This window comes from Carcharhinus amblyrhynchos, chromosome 31 (genome assembly GCF_965287045.1).
Source record: "Carcharhinus amblyrhynchos chromosome 31, sCarAmb.v2.hapA, whole genome shotgun sequence".
Classification (NCBI taxonomy): domain Eukaryota; kingdom Metazoa; phylum Chordata; class Chondrichthyes; order Carcharhiniformes; family Carcharhinidae; genus Carcharhinus; species Carcharhinus amblyrhynchos.
The window spans coordinates 14,679,532-14,702,166 of NC_137354.1; the positions used below are offsets into that span (position 1 = coordinate 14,679,532).

Consider the following 22,635-nt stretch of genomic DNA (forward strand, 5'->3'; position numbering starts at 1 on the left):
TTGCAAGAGCTCTCAGTTCCTATTTATATGTTCAGTGAGAAGTAGCAACTAAATCCTGTGGATTGTCAGAATATGAATACTAGATCTTGCCGCCTTATTACTAATTAAGTAGAAATAACAAAAACAGTTTTATGGCATGCCAATAATTATCATTTTACCGACTTGTTCCAATCCCTCAAAATATTCCTGTTACTCCGTATGTATCAAAAGTATTTACAAAATTTGCAGTTTTGCCAAGTGCAAAGCAATGACCTGCCAAACATTATGGTTCAAAAAGCTAACTTCATTAAGTTGTTAGATAGTGGACTGAATTAGGATTACCAAATTCCAGTTTTCTGTTCTATGGGCGTCACTGGCAAGGCCAACATTTGTTGCCCTTGTCTAATTGCCTGTGAGAAGGTGGTGGTAAGCTGCTATTCTGAACTACATCTGATTTAAGTACACTCACCATGCTGTTAGGCAGGGAGGTGTAAAATTAAGTTTCAGCGTCAGTGAAAGAGCAGCAATATAGTTCCAAATCAGAATGGTGTGTGGGTTTGAGGGGAATTTGTAAGAGGTGATGTTCCTCAAAGCTCTGCTGTCCTTGTCCTCGTTTTTGGTAAAGATCGAGGGTTTGAAAGGTGCTGTCGAAAGAGCCTCGGAGAATTGCTGCAGTGCATTGTGCGTACAATAAACTGCTGCCATTGTACGTTGGTGGTGGAGGGAGTGAATGTTTAAGTGAAGGTTGGGATGCTGATCAAGTGGGCTGCTATGTCCTCGATGATGTCCACCTGAGTGTTGTTGGAGCTGCACTCACCCAGGCAAGTGGAGAGTATTCCATCGCACTCCTGACTTGTTCTTTGTAGATGGGACAGACTTTTGGAGAAGTTAAGGATGAGATACTCACCTTAAAACCGTAGAGTCCCTACAGTGCAGAAGGAGGCAATTCAGTCCATCATAATCCCATGCATTTAGCATAATCAGTCATGCACATCTCTGGAAAATGGAAGGAAACAGGAGCACCTGGAGGAAACCCACACAGACTCTGGGAGAACATGGAAACTCCACACAGACAGTGACCCAAGGCCAGAATAGAACCTGTGTCCCTGGCGTTGAGAGGCTGCAGTGCTTAACCACTGTGCCATCTTTACCACAGAATTCCAGCCTCTGAGCTGCTGTAGTACCCACAACAACGATATGTTTGCTCCAACATATATTCTGGGAGTACCTTCTGATGTGAGGGATTCAGCAATGGGGAGATGGTTCTATTCTCTCTGGTTAGAGATGGCCATTGCCTGGCACATTGCTTGAACATTGTCCTTGCTGCATATCGACCCAGGCGACTTCCGTGTCTGAGGAGTCACAAATAGTACTGAACACACTGCAATCATCAAGTCACCTTTATTATCCAGAGTTTAGATGGAAAGAGGTTGGGTAGCGGAATGCAGACAACTTCTATTTAATGATGAACATTAACCGATGGCCTCTAGCATGATGCCCCATTGCCTACCCATTTAATTATAGAGACGTAGGGCAGAATTTTACAGCCTCGCTTGTCCCGAAACAGTAAAATCCTGTCCGAGGTCAACGGACCTTCCCATTGTCTGCCCCTCACCTGCTCGATTCCCATGGTGAGCAGGACAGGAAAATTCTGCCCTTAGTCTTTTTCCATTTTCTGCTATTTGAAATCTTGAAGTTTCTTTTTGCGGGTGTGTGTCAGGAGGATAGATCAGGCTAAATAATGTCCCAGAGACAGGATCAGGCCCTCGTCTGTCTTCTTCTCCAGTTCCTCAGCTGCAGGTTATATAGTTAGCATTGAAAGATATGTGGGAGGAGACTCAAGTGGAGCATAAACATTGGCCAAATACACTGGTTTTCTGCTGTACATTCCATGAACTGCATTTGGAGAATGTGCAAATGGACCCTCTCTGTATCCTGTCTTCAGATCTTAACTTCAAATGTCATATTGTTGCATTTGACGTAAGCAGATTGGTGGTGAAGTAAGAATGAATGTTTAGGTGCAAGTGAATAATTCTATTTAAGGAACTGTTGTACTTCATTTCCGTTTCTGGCCTGCTTTACACTTTTTTCAGTAAGGGCATTTAAGGATTTCTACCTGGTGCATATCTGTTAGCTACCTGGAAATGTTGGTAGATGTGAGGAATTGCTCTCCAATCTGCAAAACTGTTGAGGCTCATTAATTTCCTATTGCCGCAAAAGCTCCTTTCCTTAGCTAACATCCTCAATCTAAATGGACAAATAATGTTATGCTATTTGTTTTATAACTGTAGAGATTGAGGTATGGAATTGAGCGCCGTCAGAATATAATGAAACCACAGACTTCTTTTGCTTCAAGAGCAAAAATCTGTGTTGTTTTTGCACCACAAGGTAACCAGTGATCAGGAGATAGTATTTTGACAGATGGAGAAATGGTAAGGAGTTCCTTCACAGCTGACAACTTGGGTATACATTAGACCCAAAATAACCTATTGCACTTCAAATTTAATAAATGAAATTGACTGTTACACTAATTATTCTCAAAATTTTATCTTTCAACCTTGTGTGTACATTTTATGAAGTTTTAGAAATATAAGTAACATCCATACATCTTCAATGTCTTTTTCAATCTCTAGTTTTTCAAATATGAGAAATATTTTGATATTGAGACTTCATTTTCTTAGAAGATGCATTAGATTATCAATCTGCTTCTACTTAAGCCTTCTCACATTTTCAAGTCTGATAAGGACTGTCCATGTTATGATTTTTTTCCTCATGTATGACCAAAAGTGTAATATCTGTTCTTATCATTTCTCAGCCTTTTGGCTAAGATCAAGTATAGTATTGACATGCTGCGCTTGGTTGAATTCATTAGGTTACATTTCAGCTTCATTTGAAGCAATTTTTAAAAGCGGCATCTCAGCCTTTTAGCTAAGATGCAAATGAGGTCAAGCCTTGGAGGAGGAGCTATGCCTGATCCAATCAGCTTGGATCATGTAGATCAACCCAAGACAGGAGGTGAGAGCCCTGTCTTATCAACTTGGATCGGGAGTGTCTCAACTTGTTGGGACTCTGAATTGGACTTGATTGGATTGAATTGGAATAAAAACAAAACAAAAAATTTACTGCAAATCAGAAAGTAAAAAAAGAGCAATGTGCACATTTTACAGACCACTTCTGTGTAACAGTATGCTAATTGTTGCCAGTGCATTCTTTATCACAATGTTTCACTTCAGTTTGTTCTTATTTAGAAAAAAGTCTGTCCTAAGCTCACGTACTTAGTTTGATCAACATGCCTCCTGGGTTTCTAATTTTAGAATGAATTTACAAATTTCCTTTCTTCTTTAGTTATTGTGGTTTCTTTGTTACGTCAACCCAAAAGAGTGAGACAAATACAAGATGATAGGAATGAGTTAAATTGTTCCAAAATCCACATAAAAATGTAATTTTAGCTGTCAACCAGAGCAATTAACCAGATCAGCGTATGTCAGGTCTGGCCTGAGTTTCTTGTCATCTGAAATCAGCTGTGATATTAACATAGACAGGGAATATTGTTTTGTCTAATATGTGAGCAGTATTAATTCTGTCAAACGTTTCAAACTCAAAACAGGTGTGAAAATGAGAGTCAAATGTAAATTTGGCTGAATGCTGTTTGTTTTCCATTATTTATGAAATTTGCCAAATCTGATCTGTTCCCCAATCTATTCATATCGGTCATGAACAGAATTTGCTGCTCCCCTAGCCAAGCTCTTCCAGTACAGTTACAACGTTGGCATCTACCCAACAATTTGGAAAATTGCCTAGGTATGGCCTGTACACAAAAAGCAGGACAAATCCAACCCGGCCAATTACCACCTAGTCTGCTGTTGATCATCAGTAAAGTGATGGAATGGGTCATCAACAGTGCTATCAAGCAGCACCTGCTCAGCAATAATCTGCTCAGTGATGCCTAGTTTGTGTTTCACCAGGGTCACTGAGCTCCTGACCTCAGTGCAGCCTTGGTCCAAACTTGGACAAGAGAGCTGAATTCCAGAGGTGCGGTGAAAGTGACAGCCCTTGATATCATTTGACTTGATATATTTGACCGAATGTGGCATCAAGGAGCCCTAGTGAAACTGGAATCAGTGGATATCAGGGGGCAAACTCTGCACTGGTTGAAGTCGTACCTGGTACTTAGGAAGATGGTCGTGGTTGTGGAGGGTCAGTTGTCTCAGCTCCACGACATCTGTGCAGGAGTCCCTCAGGAGAGTGTCCGAGACCCAACAGTTTTCAGCTGCTTCATCAATGACCTTCCCTCCATAAGGTCAGAAGTGGAGATGTTCGCTGATGATTGCACAATGTTCAACACCATCTGCGACTCCTCAGATACTAACGCAGTCCATGTTCAAATGCAACAGGATCTGGACAATATACAGGCTTGGGCTGTTAAGTGGCAAATAGCATTCATGCCTCTCAAATGCCAGGTAATGACCATCACCAATAAGAGACACTCTAACCACAGTTCCTTAACATTCAATGGTGTAACTATCACTGAATCTCCCACTGTCAACATCCTTGGTGTTACCATTGACCAGAAATTCAACTGGACTCACCACATAAACAGAGTGCCTACAGTTCCTACAAAAGCAGATCAGAAGCTAGGAATACTGTGGCAAGTAATTCACCTCCTGACTCCCCAGAGCCTATCCACCATCTAGCAAGTCAGGAGTGTAATAGAATACTCCCCCCTTGCCTAGATGGATACAGCTCCAACAATGCTCAAGAAGCTTGACAACATCCAAGACAAAGCAACCTGCTTGATTAACACATCTGCAAACATTCAATCTTTCCATCACCAACGCTCAGTAGCAGCAGTGTGTATTATCTACAAGATGCACTGCAGCAGTTCACCAAAGATCTTTAGCATTTTCCAAACCCACAACCACTTCTATCTAGAACAACAAGAACAGATAATTGGGAACACCATCACCTGCAAATTCCCCTCCAAGCCACTCACCATCCTGATTCGGAAATATATTGCGTTCCTTCGCAGTCACTAGGGGTCAAAATCCTGGAGTATCCTCCCTAATGGCATTGTGGGTCAACCCACAGAACATGGACTGCAGCGATTCAAGAAGGCATTCCCCACTACCTTCTCAAGGGCATCCAGGGATGGGCAATAAATGCTGGCTTAGCCAGCGACACTCATGGCCCATGAATGAATGAAAAAAAAGTCATGATCCCCATTCTTTACATAACCTTATCCTCTCTCCTGCTGGCAATTTCTACTTTATGTTTATTTCTTTCAGGTCATGTACCTCGATGTGCATGTGCGCACAATCTCTTAAAATGCAGTAACAATATCTCTAAACCTTGATCTCAGTTCAAATGGGGAAGAAAAAACATTTCTTTTGTTTCCTTGAAGATGCAGCTTATTCTTATCACGTATAAGCGTACCCAAGAGCTGCTACCTCATTGCTCCTTGATTGCTTCTTTACGTACCAACATTATCAGCCTCACCATTCTCTGACTTTAGTGGAGTTTTCATTCTGCATTAATAAGACTGCTTCCAGGAGACTCCATTTCCACTTTCTTGCCAAACATTTACTATCCCCCTCAACAGTTTGAAATAGGATTTTCTGCTTTTTTGTTTATGCCTTAAGGCAGGGCTAATAAGACCAGAATTATACATCTAATAAAAGTTAATGACTTGTCACCAAGTTAGCATTTTCAGAATTTTTGGGCAGATTGCCATCTTGGCTAAAGGCAGGAGTCTCAAAGATATGTGCAAATTGGGGTCAAATGATGCATGTAGAAGCACCAATAGCATTTTTCTTTCCCTTCACATTTGAACTGCAACCTCTTGCTTCCATTGAGCCCCCGTCAAAAGTAGCAGCTGGGAGGTGTCCAATTTCTTCAATTATTTAAAAGGACCCCTACCAGGTACATCTACATAAAACTTTGTGGTAAATCTTTTAAATTAGTTTGTGTCTTTTCACCTTGGATAATTTCAAAGTGTGTGTTAATTGCTGCTACGTGTCTGAATTCTTAAACCACTGACATCGCACTTATTGCTTTGTGAGACATTTTGGGAATCCCACTCTGATAAAGAACATGAAGCAGAAGCAGAGCTGCAACTGAAACGGGATCCAATAGAATGAAATATGCTTACAGAAATGCTGCACCACTGCTTTATTCACTTAAACACTTGCTTCTCATCTACGTATGTAGAGGGCTTCCTTTGCTGCAGCAGCCATTCACCTGCTGTATCAGAACCTTGGGGTCCTGTTGCAGATCACACCACTTATTTCTGTACATTCTTCTTTGTCTGTGGTCTCAATGCAAATCTAATCATCTCTCTCCTTCCTAGTGCCATGCCAGGTATTTTAAGAAATGACCGCAATCCCAGAATTCTGGACTCCTAATTGGCTGTGCGCTTTACTAAATGTGTGAAAATTGAGACCAACCAAGCAAAACTGTGTGGGGCTCCATACTCCAGGTGGCTCTGCATATGCCTCCCTCACCACTGGTTTACATACAAAATCTAAGATGACACCCCCTCTTCCACCACTACTCAAGATGATTTTTCTAGCAAACCCCTGCCTCCTGGGCAAGATGTGGAGATGCCAGCATTGAATACTGATTAGAATGCGAGTCTTTACAGCTAATCTGCTAATCAAGTCTGTAAAGACTCGCATTCTAATCAGTATTCTGTAAACTTTGTGTGCCTTTATATGCCCTTCTCTGATCAAAACTTTCCACACACCTGACAAAGGAACAGTGTTTCCGAAAGCTTGTGGGTTTACTATCAAATAAACTGGTTGGACTTCAACCTGGTGTTGTGAGACTTGTTCCTAGGCAAGATGCAGGAATATTTTCTTCTGCTAACTGAATGTTTGAACTTTGTATCTCAAGTTTGCCATTTTTTCATTACCAACTTTTTTTAAATTTCTATCCCAACATTGCCAGTATTGTCAGTTTACTTTTAAGCTTTTTCTTTCCTTCCTATGCTCCAAATGCATAGTTATACTTCCTGGGATGCAGAAAAGAAAAACAGCTTGCGTCAGCCATGGCATCAAGTCCCACCTTGGGGACTTAGCACATATTCTAGGGTGACATGGCAGTGCAGTTTTTGAGAGAGTGTGGCACTATCAGAGGAACTGTCTTTTGGTGGTTTAAATTATGACATTATTTGGCCTCTTGGTGGATATACAAGATCCCATTGGCACTGTTTAAAGAAGTGAAAGGGAGTTATGACTGATGTCTTGATCAGTATTTATCAACGAACCAACATGACTGAAAAACAGATCATCCAGTTATTTTCACATTCCTTTTTGTGGGCCTTACCCTATGTAATTTGGTTTCTTACAGTATAACAGTGACTATTCTTTAAAAAACACTTCATCAGTGTCCTACATTCATGAAAAATGGTGTGTTGTTGCAGATCTGTTGTTGTTCTTTCAGTATGTTCAAATTAAGACTGAATAACATAATTGCCCGTTCTAACTCTTTCTTTTCCAGATACTCAAAACTGTGGAACTCTTGACCTCAATATTTCCTTTTTCTTTAAAACCTTCAGGCTATGGAACACAAGTTTGAATTCACCAATTTATCTGTGTTTTTATCTTTTTTACTCTTTTAGTCTGGTCATGTTCTGCACCACTGAGCCTGGTCTTTCACCCTTGTTTCTCTATTTTAGAAAGAACCTGCTTGAATAATGGTTACTAGTCAAAGAATATCTAATCAGAATGCCTGTCTATTTGTATCATGATAGCAAATAACAACATTTGCACCTAAAAGAGAATCCAACTAAAATCCCTCTTTTACCACATTCCTTCCTTGAAGGTTGTCTTGAGAATTTGAATCCAATATCACAATAGTAAAATCACTTGAAATTCAAAGTTGTTGATTGATATGCTACTTTGATATTGTTTGGTCCTTGTAGTTCTGTATATGGACTGTCCGGAAGCTCCACAATATCGTCTGGACTTTCCTCTGTATAAGCATCCAGGGAGACATGGAACCTAGGTAGAAACCAGTCAGGTGGTTTACAAAATTGTGGAATTCTGGGCTCAAATGAGTTACAGAGTAACTGCAATACCTCCCAAGTCACCTCAGTCTTCTACTTCTCTCTGTCAAACTCTTTCTCCATAAGAATCTCTGAATAAAAGTCGCCACACCTGTATGCAAGTATCCTCCAACTTTGTGGAAATCTGTTAGCATTACAAGCCGCTTTCCAGGTGCAGCAAGAATGCAAGTCATTCTTCTATGTTTGAGTTCAATTTTTTTGACCATGGAAAAGGATATCTTCACGATTATTTGTTCTGTTTTTTAGCTTTGTCGAATGGATTTTTATGGCACAAGTAAAGAGTCGTATTAAAATTTGGAAAGGTTCCCCAGTTGCAGGTTCAATTATTTGGCACTGGTATTTCTTCAAGTATTGAAGTTACTCTGTGGGTTTGAAGCTTTCCTTGAGTTCCAATTGTTTACACGTGATCATTTTAAGTTTGGACTTGGTCTAATGGAATTATCCTCCCATGGGTTAAATGGATCCAACATTGCTCATGTTTAACTTCTGGGTTGTGTTCAAGAAGGAAACTCTGGGGTTATATATTTTCTGATAAAATATCCAGTCATTATTTGCCAATAGCAATATACAATTCAGCACACTGATTTTTTAAGTCTAATTGATTGCTGCTTCATGATGTGAGCTCCATTCTAGATCACCGCTGAAGACAAGTTATGTTGCTGTATGCCAAGCAAATGTAATAATGATAGAATAATTTGAAATCATTATCTATCAACAAGCCTTAGAGTCTTGTTTTGTAATGAAACCTGACAGTTTTAGGGTTGTCTTTTCTGTTCGTAAGCTTGTAAGCCTACTATTCTTCTTTGCCATATACGCATTCAACACATATTAGCAGCAAAACCTTTCATTTCTGTGTACATTTCCTTAATAAGTTAACAATTTTTGATTTTGTAGGTCAGCTTGCCCTATTGATGTTCAGAGATTATTTTGTTACTTTCAGTAAGCAGTCAACCCCTCCACTTATGTTTGTGGATTAATTGGATAATTCTTAAATTTATGCTGGATATTAACATCAATTTGTCAATCACATAGGCATTAGATAGATTGATATTGTCACTTGAATTGGCTGTCTAGAAAATAAACACTTGTTAGCTGTACCAATGAGGCAGATCTGGAGAGTAAAATATAAATGAAAAGCTATTAATTTGGATCAGATTAATGCTGTCCTTGAATTACTGAAATGTAAAGTAGGAATGATAGTTACTGTCTTTGAGTTACCCTTTAATGCAGAATGCCTTATTTGGTAGTTTTTTCCCCTAAGATTTGGCCTCATTCACTGCAGGCTTCAATTTTTTTTTGCAGTTGTGATCTCAAAACCAGCTACAATAGTGTGCTCTTTATTGGTCCTTGTAACCCTGGTCAGTCATGCTGGCTTTCTAACTTCAAACACTTGCACTTAGCTTGATATCAGACAGTGAATTATCTGGCACTGGTTCATTTCAGGGGAAGTCCTTTTTCACAGAATAACATTACGTAAAGTTTGTCCCACAGGCCAGAAGCATCATTAGTCAGATTGTGCAGCCATTCCTCACAACAATGTGTTACACTCCCAGAATAAAGAGGTGCCAAGAGTTGAGCGGATATGCAAGTTTTATTCATTTTTCACAGTCTTTAAAAGGGCAAGGGAATTGAAACAAATACTTGAATGATTTCCTTAGCAGAAATTCAGTGACTGCCTTGACATTTTGCATAAGGTGGTGGTGCCAGAACTAAACAATAAATTTTGTATACTTTAAATTGTCAAGAAAATACCAAAAGTACATCCTTTAGCTTATTCTTTGCAGTTATATTATTTGTAAAAAAAATTTCTACCCTATAATTGCTAATTTTTGCTTCAATACTTGACCACCTCACCCCTTATTTGATTGGTTTATGCAGTCACGCCAATTGGGAGGTATCTGGAAAGATTATTCTTTAGACGTGCAAACTAGCTTCCAACTGTGGGACATAAGTCCAAGTGATAGTGGAGAAACACATACGACTGTTGGTAAATGTTGAGTTGACCACATCCCAGAAGGGAAATTTGAAACAACTACCTCAACTGTGTTTGCAACTGTATAGTATGACGAGAGATTTCTAATCCTGAAATGATGTTCCCAATTTCTTGTGATGATTTAACAAAGTGAATGTTTACTAAGAAATAAAAATAAAGTAAAATAGAAGTATATTTTGATAAGACAATGGCATTATACAGTGCCACAACTTTAAACAGTTCCAAACAATCCCCACTGTTCTCACATTCTCCTCGTGTCTGCATGGGTTTCCTGTGGGGGCCTCAAGTTTCCTCCCATAGTCCAAAGATGGGCGGGTTAAGATAATTGGCCATGCTAAATTGCCTCAGGGATTAGCAGGGTAAATACATGGGGTTAGCAGAGATAGAGATAAGGCCTGGGTAGGATTGTTGTCAATGCAGGCTCGATGGGCTGAATGGCCTCCTTCTGCACTGTAGGGATTCTATCAGGTTAATACCTTATTTGGTATTAACCTCAAAGAATCATATACCACTTTTTTAATAAAAAGCAGTCAGAGCACTGCAACTCATTTCTAGGATTGAATTGAAAAGTTACATTAAACTGGTATTGAACCTTGGTTAGGCCATATTTGGAGCATTGTGGGCTTCACTGTGTAAAACGATATAGAAACGTTGGCGACAGTGTAAAAATTATTTACTCAGAGCTTAGCAGAAATGAAATTTCTTATGGGAGAAAGATTGGAGGCTGGAGCTCTCTACAAAAGGAGGAAGGAATGAAGGATACCGTGATGGAGGAATTCAAGGTTAGGAATGGGTGTGGTGGGATAATGTAGAGAAGATGCTTCCAATTGTGAGTGGACCGGAACAGAAGGTACAAATTTAACCAACTCTCAACCATTCCAACAGTGGCTCAGGTCTAACATCTTTATCCAGTGAATGGGTGGACCGTTGAACTTGCTACCACAAAGCATAATTCAAATGACTGATGTACCACCGATTTCAGCATATAAGTTGATCTTTGAAGCCCTGAAATTCCTCCTCAAATGGAGATTGACTTGCACGGCGAGTATAAAAGTGAACCACCAGTGTGGGGTGGTCCTGATGTTTATCATTCACTGTGTGGGGTCTGTTCTGTTTGTGTAAGTGTGCCTTAAGCCTCCATGTGTTTTCACAACATTATTCATATTGCCTGCTTGATCCCTTGCACCCAGTTACCAAGTGCTGGTAAGTAAAATATGTATTTGTGGGTTAGAAAATGGATGCTGACGACGAAAGCGAGTGTGACGTTTCATGGCTGAAAAGGGGCGAAGGGTCAATTTATATGTCAAGTGTATGCATAAACATGATTTTTGGCGTGGAACAAAAGGTTTATCTTATACACTGAATCAACTTGTATGCTGCAGTTTGGGGTAGGTACCTTTTTGGGTAGGTACCTTTTTGGGGGAACGCTGGATGAACCTAAGGGAGAAAAAGATAGGAGAAAATGTTGATGGGGTTAACTGAAGCTGGGTAGGCAGAGGCTATCTACCTTTTGGGCTGAATGACCTGTTTCTGTACTATGGATACAAAACTCTTACTATATACAAAAGGTCCATTGTCACACTTTAAATTCCTAGAAATGGAGAAATCTGGCAACTTAATGACTTGCACATGACTATTTTATTGCCTGGTGCTAGCAATCTCATTTTCCCAAGCACTGATTAAATTATTATTTTATTTAATCACTGCAAGTATAAGATGCTGAGTACATTCTTAGACTGTCCGACCCCTGATTGAAAGGACTGAAGATAATGAAGATGTGGGAAGGAGCAATCATGATATATTCTGCAGAATGTTAGAGAGAACCTAAGAGATTTACAACATGGATGACTTACCCATCCATGGTATATAGAGCTTAACATGGTGACGCCCACTTCATCTGAGCAAGTGTTGTAGATGTTTCCAGTGAAACAGAAGCCAACAACCTTCAGATTTCTTGATCAAAACAATTTATTGTATTAATTGCTTAAAGATATAATTCTATTTAATAATGTTGACACAATAGCATTTAACATAGAACAAACTTGTAATTGTTAAGGCTGAATTTATAACCAAATTGAAATATGGCTGTGAAATTGTTAAAGATTTAAAAGTTGGGATTATGAATTGATCAAATTATTTTGCTTGCTCCACCATCAATTGAGTCTAATATGACTACTTCACATAGAAGTTAATACAAATGAATTTGTCATAACTTTATTACATTCATTATGTTGCATATATTTGCACCAGTGGTAAAAAAAATATTGGTTCCTGTATTTAAAATTGTGACTTGCTTGTCAGATTTCTTTTGACTGGGTGACAGCTCAATTCTTTTTCTTGTAAATAATTTTATATCATGAAACATCATTAACAAGTTACTTCGTTTTTATGTTAGAATGAGATTTATTGTTTATCCAGTATGAATTTTTCAAGTCATGCTATTGCTTACAATTGGTTTAGAACATAAATTATTCAGAAACTTATTTCAGAATAATTGTAATATTTTCTGAGGAAACAGGAAGAGGGTCTGCTGAAAACTGAGGAAATTCAGGTTGGAAATCTTAATTGATCTGAAGCGACAGCACGGTGGTTAACACCACTGCCTCACGGCACCAGGATCCTGTGTTCAATGCCAGCCTCAGTTCACTGTCTGTGTGGAGTTTGCATGTTCTCCCCGTGTCGTGGGTTTCCTCCAAGTGCTCCGGTTTTCTCCCACAGTCTAAAGATGTGCAAGTTAGGTTGATTCGCCATGCGAAATTGCCCCTTAGTGCCAGGGGGACTAGCAGGGTAAATATGTGGGGTTATGGAGTTAGGGCCTATATGGAATTGTGGTCGAGCAGACTCGATGGACCAAAAGGCCTCCTTCTCTACTGAAGGGATTCTATGAAATGGCTATGTCAATGATGTTTGCAAATCTCCCAAAGGTAAATGAAGAACATTCAATCATCTACAATTTATGTTAATTACTTCTTTAAAAATTATAGAAGTGTTTAGTCTACTGAATCATTCACTAATGCATAATGTGGTTTAGAAAAAAAGGAAATTAGATTTGGAACTTGGATAGCAATGAGAAGTAAATGGATGCAATATTGCATTCTTGTATTGGATTTTTTAATCAAATTAATTGGGAACTGAAGATTGTACAGTGCTTTGTGTTGAACAGATGAACACTTTGATGAAAGATTTTGTATTGTTCTAATTTTTAAATTTATAAACTTTATTTTCTATGATTCTATTGGTATGCTTGTGTGACATCAAATTATAGGTGAGCCTGAACTTCCTTCAGTTGCTCATTTCAAAGTTAAAGTCACCTTATTTGACTGCATCCAAAACTCGGTGGTACAGACAAATGAAAATAACAGACTGCAAAAGTCCATCATGCCAGGCCCACACAGCCATGTTGCCTGAAGCAGAGTGGGTTGATAGCCCCACCCAGAAGTGAACGCATTTGAGATGCGCAAAAACACATCAAAAATCCATAGTCTTGCATAAGGACGCATGGCACTTTGTTTTATATTCAGTAGTGCTGTTTGTAAAAGCTGACAGCCTAAATGGAAGTGGAAAATTATGAATTATAACTCCAGACCCTTTTCTTTCTCAATTGAATTCATTTCTGTTCTACGTAAAATATTAAGGAAAGTTGGTTTTGGTCCTGCCCAAATACTTAAACCCTGTACTCAGCAGAGTTAAATCCATGTCTCAGTCCATCTAAATCTACCTGCAGAAAAGTGTTCTCCACAGTCTAAAATGCACAAGATTTTCATCATCATTCACAATATTGTGGATCATTTCCCCTAACACCTCCAGAATACCTATCCTGGTGGCAATATTTTCATAACTTTGTTTTTTAAACGTTCTTCACACAATGTGATGTAGTGTTAAAGTCCGCAGTCATATTGGATACTGATGTTGCTATTGTTGTTGGTCCCATGTGCCAAGCTGTTACTATAATGGCTTAATTCCTTAGCAAGATGACTGTAATCATTTTTGGAACCTAACATTATAAAAGTGTGTCTTTACCCCTGTGGTGCAACTGTTGAGAATAGATCAAAAGTGATTCTCGCTTCCCATCTTCAATATTCCTTCATTGTACTAATTTAGAAGATACATACTGCAATAAAAACAGGATAGATGGTGGTATCTCATTGTTTTCACATTGCTGAAATATAAATTAGATCAATGCAATGAGCTGGGTAATCTAATTCAGGAACAAGAGGAAAGCAAGTACTTATTCAGATATGTTGGCTGCAATTTTATCGGCCGTCTGCCCCCATTCCAGGGGTGGATGAGACTCGGAGAACAGCATTCTCCATTGGCCTCAAACAGGATCGTACAATATTTGGGTAAAATTCCACTTCATGGTGACAGGTTTTTATCTTGCTGCTGGGAAGATACTAACAGCTTTAAGTGAAGTTCTGAAATGATGTTTTTAATATTTCGTTTATTAGTGCAAGACTGGCACCACTGAGCTGCCACTGCCAAGTTTCCAAAATATGTAGAATTTATGACCATTGATCAAGGAAAATGCTGTTGTTATCATTCTAAAAAATACATTTTGGGCTCAAATTTGATTCTAAAATTAAGACTTTAAAACCACCATGTGTATAAAGGCATGGCTTGATATTGAAAAAAAATGCATAAGTGGCTAGTTTTAAGTTAAATTTTAGGAAGTTAGCATTTTAGAGAAGAACCATATCTGTGATTGGATTTGTTGAATATGTTTTCTCCCTTAAATATGAAAAGCCTTATTGTCTTTTCTGGATATTTTTACAATTGATTAATTTCCTTTAATCTTGCCAATTAACTCAACAGAAAACAGGAATTGTTACTACTGTTGACACACATGGCCGGTACCCATCTGTAATTGAATTTGGGAAATATGAGGTCCATACTTGGTATTCGTCACCATATCCACAAGAGTATGCAAGGTAATATTCCATGCAATGTATTCTTTTAGTCAACTTGTGGGGGTGTTTCATATGTATACTAATATAGTCTGGTGATTAATGCAACTTTGTTTTCTCAACTGCAGGCAAGTACCTACTAAACTGCACTGTATATCTTTATTTAAAGCATGTGCAATCATTATAATACATAATGTCAGTTCTCTTCACTGAATCGCGATTGACTTACATTATGTTTACTTGATAAATGTGCTGAAAGAGTTTACTGTAAATCAGTTTTGTGCCTTAGTTAAATAGGAAGTGGCCTAAACAGGATTTAACCCCTATTAGCTTGGTAGTGTAACAATAAAATATTAATATATTGTTAAGTTTATCAAAAGATTGGAACTAATACAACATGATATACAGTGTTCATAAGCTCACCATGCACTGCTGTTTTCTAGACATATATAACTGCCTGCACCATTTTACACTCTAATATTTTCTTAACATTTGAAATGGTGAGCTGTCAAAATACATACTGAATAATTCCAAAATGATGTACAGGGCACTTGTTCAGGACAGTGCCATACATTTCTTTGCAAAGTAGAAATGTGACTTCTGATATCCAAACTTAAACTTCTTGTCTCCTTTCTCTGCTCATGTCAAGAGATGTGCTGATCTTGGTAGAACAATCTGCCAATGCTACAGCTAAAAAAGACAAGCATATAAGTAATTAATGCGCCATCTTATCTCCAAATGCTGCATGTAGGAGCCCTGCAAGAACAATTCTCGGATCTTCAAGAACCAATCTTAAATTGGCAACAAATCCACCTTAAAATTCTTCTGATACAATTTCAGTTTTCAGATATGGAGACACTGCAAGATTTAAGATGTTACTTTGGTCAGTCAGCTGTAGTGGGTTACAATTGTTTCTACCTGTCAAACTGTTAGGGCCCTTATGGGGACAATGAAAATAAATCAAAACTGCGGCAGAATTAATAAATATCCTGTTATTCAAATACTAAGATGAAAACTAACTTAAAATATTTGCAGTCTGTTTACTCCTCACCACTTGCATAACTATGTCAACCAGTGATTTTTCTCAGTTTACTGATGAAGAATTTGAAAACTTTTTTTTTGCAGGCTACCAAAGCTTTATCTATGTGAATTTTGCCTGAAATATATGAAGAGTCGTAACATTTTGCAAAGGCATACAAAGAAATGTGGCTGGTACCACCCACCTGCTAACGAAATATACCGAAAAAATGACCTGTCTGTGTTTGAGGTAAGGTAGATCTTAAGTTACAAGGCTTGCTGTTGTTAATTTAGTAAACTGCGTACAATTCACACTTGTTGTTTAGGTTTGTATTATAAACTGTTCTAATGTCAAATTCAATCTAAGTTGGTTCCATATAAACACAATCCATTTCTTGACCAATTCAGTTCACCTGTATTTTTAATTATAGTAAAATTCCTTATGAAGTTTCTGAGTCAATCAAACTAAAATGGAAATAAGTTTATTTACCTACAGTTTTCTCATATATGGTTACTGAAACTCTTTTTCAATTTGAATGTCACTGAATTTGATTCCTTCAGTATGAGCATGTTTGTACTGGAACATTAACATTGATTCAAAGTACAAAAGTGTCATTGTAAATTTGACTAATTGACTCAGAAGAGAAGCTGAATGAGATATCCCAAAGAAGGGAGTTTTATCTTATTTTGCCTTGGAGTCATATCAGGCCAGGCTTACTCTACAACATTTAGTGCAAGTTCAAATTGCACCAATGCTCTTGTAATGTAAATATGCCCCAGGATTTGCAGATTGATACGTTACATCTATTAAAAGCTAAAATTGGGTAGTTCTGTCTGGGGGGTAGCTGCCATTGAATACTCATTTGTATTCTGTTGACTTTGTGTCTGAACCATGTTTATATTTCCCAAAATTTCATACAAGTTTAGTAGCTTAAGTGATGTGGTTGTATATAAATGTTCTCTATAAGTAGTTTAACAGTCAAAAAACATCAAAAACAGTTTTTGACATGCTGAATTGAGAGACAATAGTTGCTTGTGGACCAGTGAAAATAATGATGTGGTAGTGATTCTAGCCTGATTGTAGCAGCTTTTTTATTTTTAAGACCTCAGAATAATGTCAGAAGTTATATCCATTATGAATTTTATTTATTTACATTTCAGCAAGATTTAGCTTCTTTGTATTGCAGACAAAAGATAGTTTTATACATTCCATTTTAATTCTATTCACAGGTTGATGGAAATATCAGCAAGATCTACTGCCAAAACCTCTGTCTCTTAGCCAAGCTTTTTCTGGATCATAAAACTCTTTACTATGACGTTGAACCATTTCTTTTCTATGTGTTGACTAAAAATGATGAAAAAGGCTGTCATCTTGTTGGATACTTTTCCAAGGTAAGTGTTCCAACTATAACGTTAGAGCAAAACAGCAGATTTTTCTTTACTGATTTTACATTGGCATCAAAAGAGCAAAGGGTTAGGTCCCTGTGATGTTCGTCAAAATATTCAATGTGGTTCTGTCTGTGTCATTGATTTTGATTGCATTTGACCTTGTATTGTATGTAAAGCAGATTTTTTACATGCTTGTGTTACTATATTTTCATATAATTCAGTAGTTTTCAACCCTTTTTTATATATCCTGCAAGTGATACTCCAGGGAGGAACTGTTGTTTGGAGTTACTTAGCAATCATCTGTACATCTTGATGCATAGCTAACTTCTATTCTAGCTTCCAAAAGTCAGTATCCAATAACCTTAAAAAAAAATTTATCATTGCTGGTTATACAGTAATAGAACAGCGTGCTAGTAAATCAAAAATTGCTCTATAATTGTAAGTCTTTTAACTAGTGCAAATCATAGTGCAATTGAAATTGTAACCAGAAGACATTAAGGTAATTAGCAACAGAAGCGATTGGTACATGACTGTTTTTGCAGCAAATGGTTAGGACCTGGAATAGACTGCCTGTGATTGTAGTGGAAGTAGATTCAATCAAAGCCTGCAAAAGGCAGAGAAAGAAATTGCATGGCTGTAGGGAAAAGGCCTACATGGTTTTCAGGATGGTGGGAGCTGTTCAAGAACAGTGGGAAGTCCAGAAAATATGCTCATCTTTTAAGCAGAAAGGGATGGTGCCTCCATCAGCAGTTTGCTTGGAACATTGGATGCCCCCCCACATTTCAATCCCAGGTTCCACCATCTTTTGCTGCCTTTAATCCTGGTATTCAACTTGGACCAATCCTGACTATGAGATTCACAAAATGATTACAAGTAGTGAATAAACCATTAGGAAATTGATAAATCATGTAAATTAGTATAATACTTCTGTTGAAATTCTTTAGAAAGCATTTTTTCTTTTATTGTGTAAATTTAGTGTGGTATTAGCAGAAGCTGTCCATATTCTTGGGTAAAGGCGACCGTATAGCTGAGGTTGGGGTGTCCTTTGCCTGACTTAAGGTGATAGGTGCATGCAAATGAACAGGATAAATAGGACAGTGAGCAAGGTTTCAAGATTGTAATGGAGAAGGAAGACATAGATGAAACAGAGCAGATCACCACGTAAAGAGAATTAGAGACAGTAGGAGAAGCATTGTGAAGAATAACTTAATTTGTGTTCATATGAATGTAGGGAAACAAATTGTTAATTGGGAGTTTTGGCGAAAGGAAATAAATGGCATAGAGTAATAATTTTGAATAATAGTTTTATTAACTAGTTCTTGAGTTTAGTCATCAAAAATACCTGCTTATATTTTCCAGAGGTCAGCACATTATGGAGGATAGTTTCAAAACTAATCATATGATTTACTTTGTGGAAAATAACAATTAGGTTTTATATCTACAAATGTGTCTACAGCTACATCTTTAGATTCAATTTGTCCATACCCATTGTTTGTGTTTATTCCAGAATTAGTTATTACTTGGAAATTAATTGACAGAAGTACAGTTAGAGCAAGGTGATTAAAATCATGGATTCGTGAATGGGTTTGACTGTTGTAATGACTGTTGACTGTTGAACTTGATCCCAAAAAGACCACTGTTGTCAACTTTTATGTGGACTCAAAGGAACAACATAATGACTGACTTAAATCAAAAATCTACAACTCAGTTACTAAGTACGTGCTCCACATACTAGACCAAGATTGATGATGAAATATGGACCAGAATTCTCCATCTGGTCACACTCTTCCTCCACTGCCAGAGAGGATGGAGAATTTGGCACTCAATGAAATCTCCGTCCACTGCAATGGGACAGGAGAATCCTGTTGGCATGAATGGCCGGAGAATCCTGTCCATGGAATACTGGTTCCTTTTTTTTTATTTGAACCAGAAGAATACAAATAAGATTCACAATTAAATGCTTATTGTCCTTTTTTTTTCATTACCTGGAATAGTGAAACAATTTTTGTATTTGCCTGTTACAGAATTTTAAAGTGAACCATTTAATTAATTTTATATTTAATTATGAGGAAGGTGATTTGCTTCGTTCTTCGTTTAGTTCAGAATGAACAGATTCAATCAGCCTCAGGACAATGTGTTTTATTTGTGTCAGAGGTGATGCTAAGAAAATGGAGAAGGGAATAAAAACAGTAACAGATGAAGTACAACTGTCAGAATCTATTGGCAATAATGATCTTAACTGAGTGAGCAATTATGCAGGTTTTCACAAACCAGAGTCCACTTTTTTTTTGTCTTATGCTGTAATGTTGACTAAGATATTAGAAACAAAGAGCAATCATTTTGTTCCAAATTGCATTCCATAACCAAATGCAGTTTATTCAAAAATGTTCCAACTTTCAAGAGTTCTCAACAAAATGTGATCATGAGGGAATTTATCTTTTCAAACCTAGCCCAGTTATGAATAACTCCCAGATTATCCACATGAATAGTCTGTAGTAAATATATCAACATATGAATGGATAAAATGTCTAGATCCATTCTTTAAATCTTCCGTAAGCCCCTTTTAGTGATTTTTTTTCCACAATCCTGTTTGACCGTATTGTGGTATTAGGCTTTCTATTCTTTTCCAATTTCCTTGAACTATTTTTATTAATTCCATTCCTACATTTAATTTTGCGATTATTATAACAACAGAACTGTTCATGTTCACCATTGTTACTCCTTAGAAACTGCCAGCAACATCTGGTATTCACAGATATGGTAAAACATGGAAATCCAGAAATTGTTGTCAATGATTCACTTCACCATATAGTGCACAGTTGAAGCTTCAGGTGAGGATAGAACAATGCCGAAGTAATGGGAAGTTCCCCTTTTCTGTTTTAATATTACTGTACAAACTCCTGAAAAAGTTGTGTGGTTAATGAGAGGTAACTGGATTTTTAGCAGCACACTAAATCACAACTACTTGCGAAGCACCTCGTGAACCTTGAATATGAATTTTCCATTTTATGTAATGTCAAATTATTCCGTTATGATAATTCCACAGATTTTTTTAAAAGTTAGTCTGTTTATATTTCAGATTCTAATGTGTATATTCCAAGCTTTATTTTGCTCTCTGTAAAATTAATAAGGAATGAAGAATAGTCAATATATTTTACTTCCTGCTTTGCTGTCTGAGAATACTTCTATGTGATTAGCTGCTTATTTTGTTTGATATCAATGTTGCTGGATGCTCGGAGAACCCCTTGACTTGGCCCCTGATTCAGAGTAATGTCAAGAAAGGTGGAATTCACACCTGAGATAACTGGATCTTTGTGGACAGATTTTTATCAAGGTCAGCTGCACATGCCATTGCATTGTCACTCGCTGCAAAAATCCATGCATTTAATTGATTATGATAATACTATGCAACATTATAGTAGTTAATAACAATTCAGGTGATAAATTGGCTCTGTTGAAAGGTATTAATTGGAGATTAACTAGAATCATAGCATGTTTACAGTGCAGAAAGAGGCTATACAGCCCATCAAGCCTGCATCAACAACAATCCCATCCAGGCCCTATCCCTGTAACCCCACACACATTTACTCTGCTAATCTCCTCAACACTAAGGGACAACTGAACGTGGCCAATCCACCTAACTCGCACATCTTTGGACTGTGGGAGGAAACTGGAACACCCAGAGGAAACCCACACAGACAGAGGGAGAATGTCTATGTGAAGTTTGCACAATCACCCAAGGCCAGAATTGAACCTGGGCCCCTGGAGCTGTGAGGCAGCAGTGCTAACCAATGTGCCACTATGCCACCCAAGTAGGTACAGTGGCAATCCAGAACAAGATTGTGAAGGCTTAGAAAATAAAGGTTGCAAAATCTACTTGTTTTCTGTAAAGTGACATTGATCATCAAGTCAATAGCTTTTGTTTTATTAAATAAAGCACCAATGCCTAATTATTAAATACACTGTATTTAAAAATAAATAAATTATTCTTTTTTTTTTGCTCTTAGTTTTAGCTCCCCCTTTCCAATCCTTCCAACTTAAGCATCTTGGGACCAGTTAAAAATGATATAGGCGAGAAAGGTGAAATTGATGGGAAAGGGAAAGCAGCATTGATGAAAGCCGACCAAGTTGTGTAGTTGGTATCCGGTGCAGATAATAAAGGCAATTTGTTAGATAGGGAAAGGCAGGATAATTATTTAACTAAACAGTTAATTCAAGTTTAAATAGGGAAGCTGTCAGAAGCCTACTAAGATGGATGCTTTTCTGGAGCATTATTTATCATGTAATTCATGGTTAGGTGCACACAACCTCCACATATTTCAGCTTGCATATGTTGCAAAATTCTGCGTTTAAGGTTCCTGTGGCAGTCACCTGACAACTGTATCAGGTTGCGTTATCACTGCCTTCATATACAATCTTCGGTGTTTAAGTTTTTAGTTTCTCAATGAATCAGCATGTGACAAGTTTAACCAAGTTTATAGGCCAGTAGGTATTTGTACGTAACCGTATTATTTAATTTGGAGACTTCACATGTCTGGTAGGCATATGAAGTAGGTTTCGGTGTTTTTACATCCTTCTCCAACTGTAACCGGCTTACCACTTTTATCAAACCAGTTACAATTGTGATTTGATATGCTTGGGCGAACCACCTCACTGCAGTTGAGAAACTTGATGGATTTTGTGGCTGAATTTTAAGATATGATATTTCAAATAATTGGTCCCATTTTACTGGAGACTTTCCAAAATTACAAAACAAAACACAATTTGCATATGGCACAAACCAGTTGAAATTATCTATAATGTTGCGAAGCATTTTGAATAATTGAAGAAATCTGATAGATCAAAATGAAACTTTAAACCTGGTTCCAGATTGAGACTTCAACACTCCATTTGTAGAATTGTTAAATAGCGATAAAAATCATACCCTTCAGAGTTCATGCTATAGTTGTACAGCTAGTTAATTATTCAGATTGAGGATTAGCTTTGGTTAAAAACATAATTTGACAAATAATGGCAGAATAAATTTCTAGATTTGAGAAGGGTATGTAAGAGAAGCCTTCTCTTAACCTAAGAGCATTGCAATAACTTGAATTAGACCTGAATCTCTGGCTGAAATACTAGATAATATGTACTCTCTGGGGCCTGAGGCTACAATTGTAATGTCGTTCACAATGTGGAAAATTGTCATTCTGACTGTTGTTATGTTAGCCAATTTGACTGAATTGTTTGTGTGGTCACTGATCTCCATTATTTCATTCAACATGAGAACAACATTGGACCACGTCCAG

The 22,635-nt window shown here is 37.6% G+C and overlaps 1 protein-coding gene and 1 non-coding gene across 2 annotated transcripts in view; both read left to right on the forward strand.

Annotated features, from left to right (window-relative positions):
- kat6b (K(lysine) acetyltransferase 6B) overlaps window positions 1-22,635 on the forward strand; it is a 155,282-nt gene that overhangs the window by 97,820 nt on the left and 34,827 nt on the right. The window contains exons 9-11 of the mRNA XM_080215803.1: window positions 14,850-14,965; window positions 16,067-16,208; window positions 17,189-17,350. Of these exons, the coding sequence (XP_080071929.1) occupies window positions 14,850-14,965; window positions 16,067-16,208; window positions 17,189-17,350 (420 nt within the window). The remainder of the gene's footprint in view (window positions 1-14,849; window positions 14,966-16,066; window positions 16,209-17,188; window positions 17,351-22,635) is intronic.
- LOC145360603 (U2 spliceosomal RNA) lies at window positions 2,783-2,981 on the forward strand. Its single transcript, XR_013889750.1, has one exon. It is a non-coding gene; the product is annotated as a U2 spliceosomal RNA (small nuclear RNA).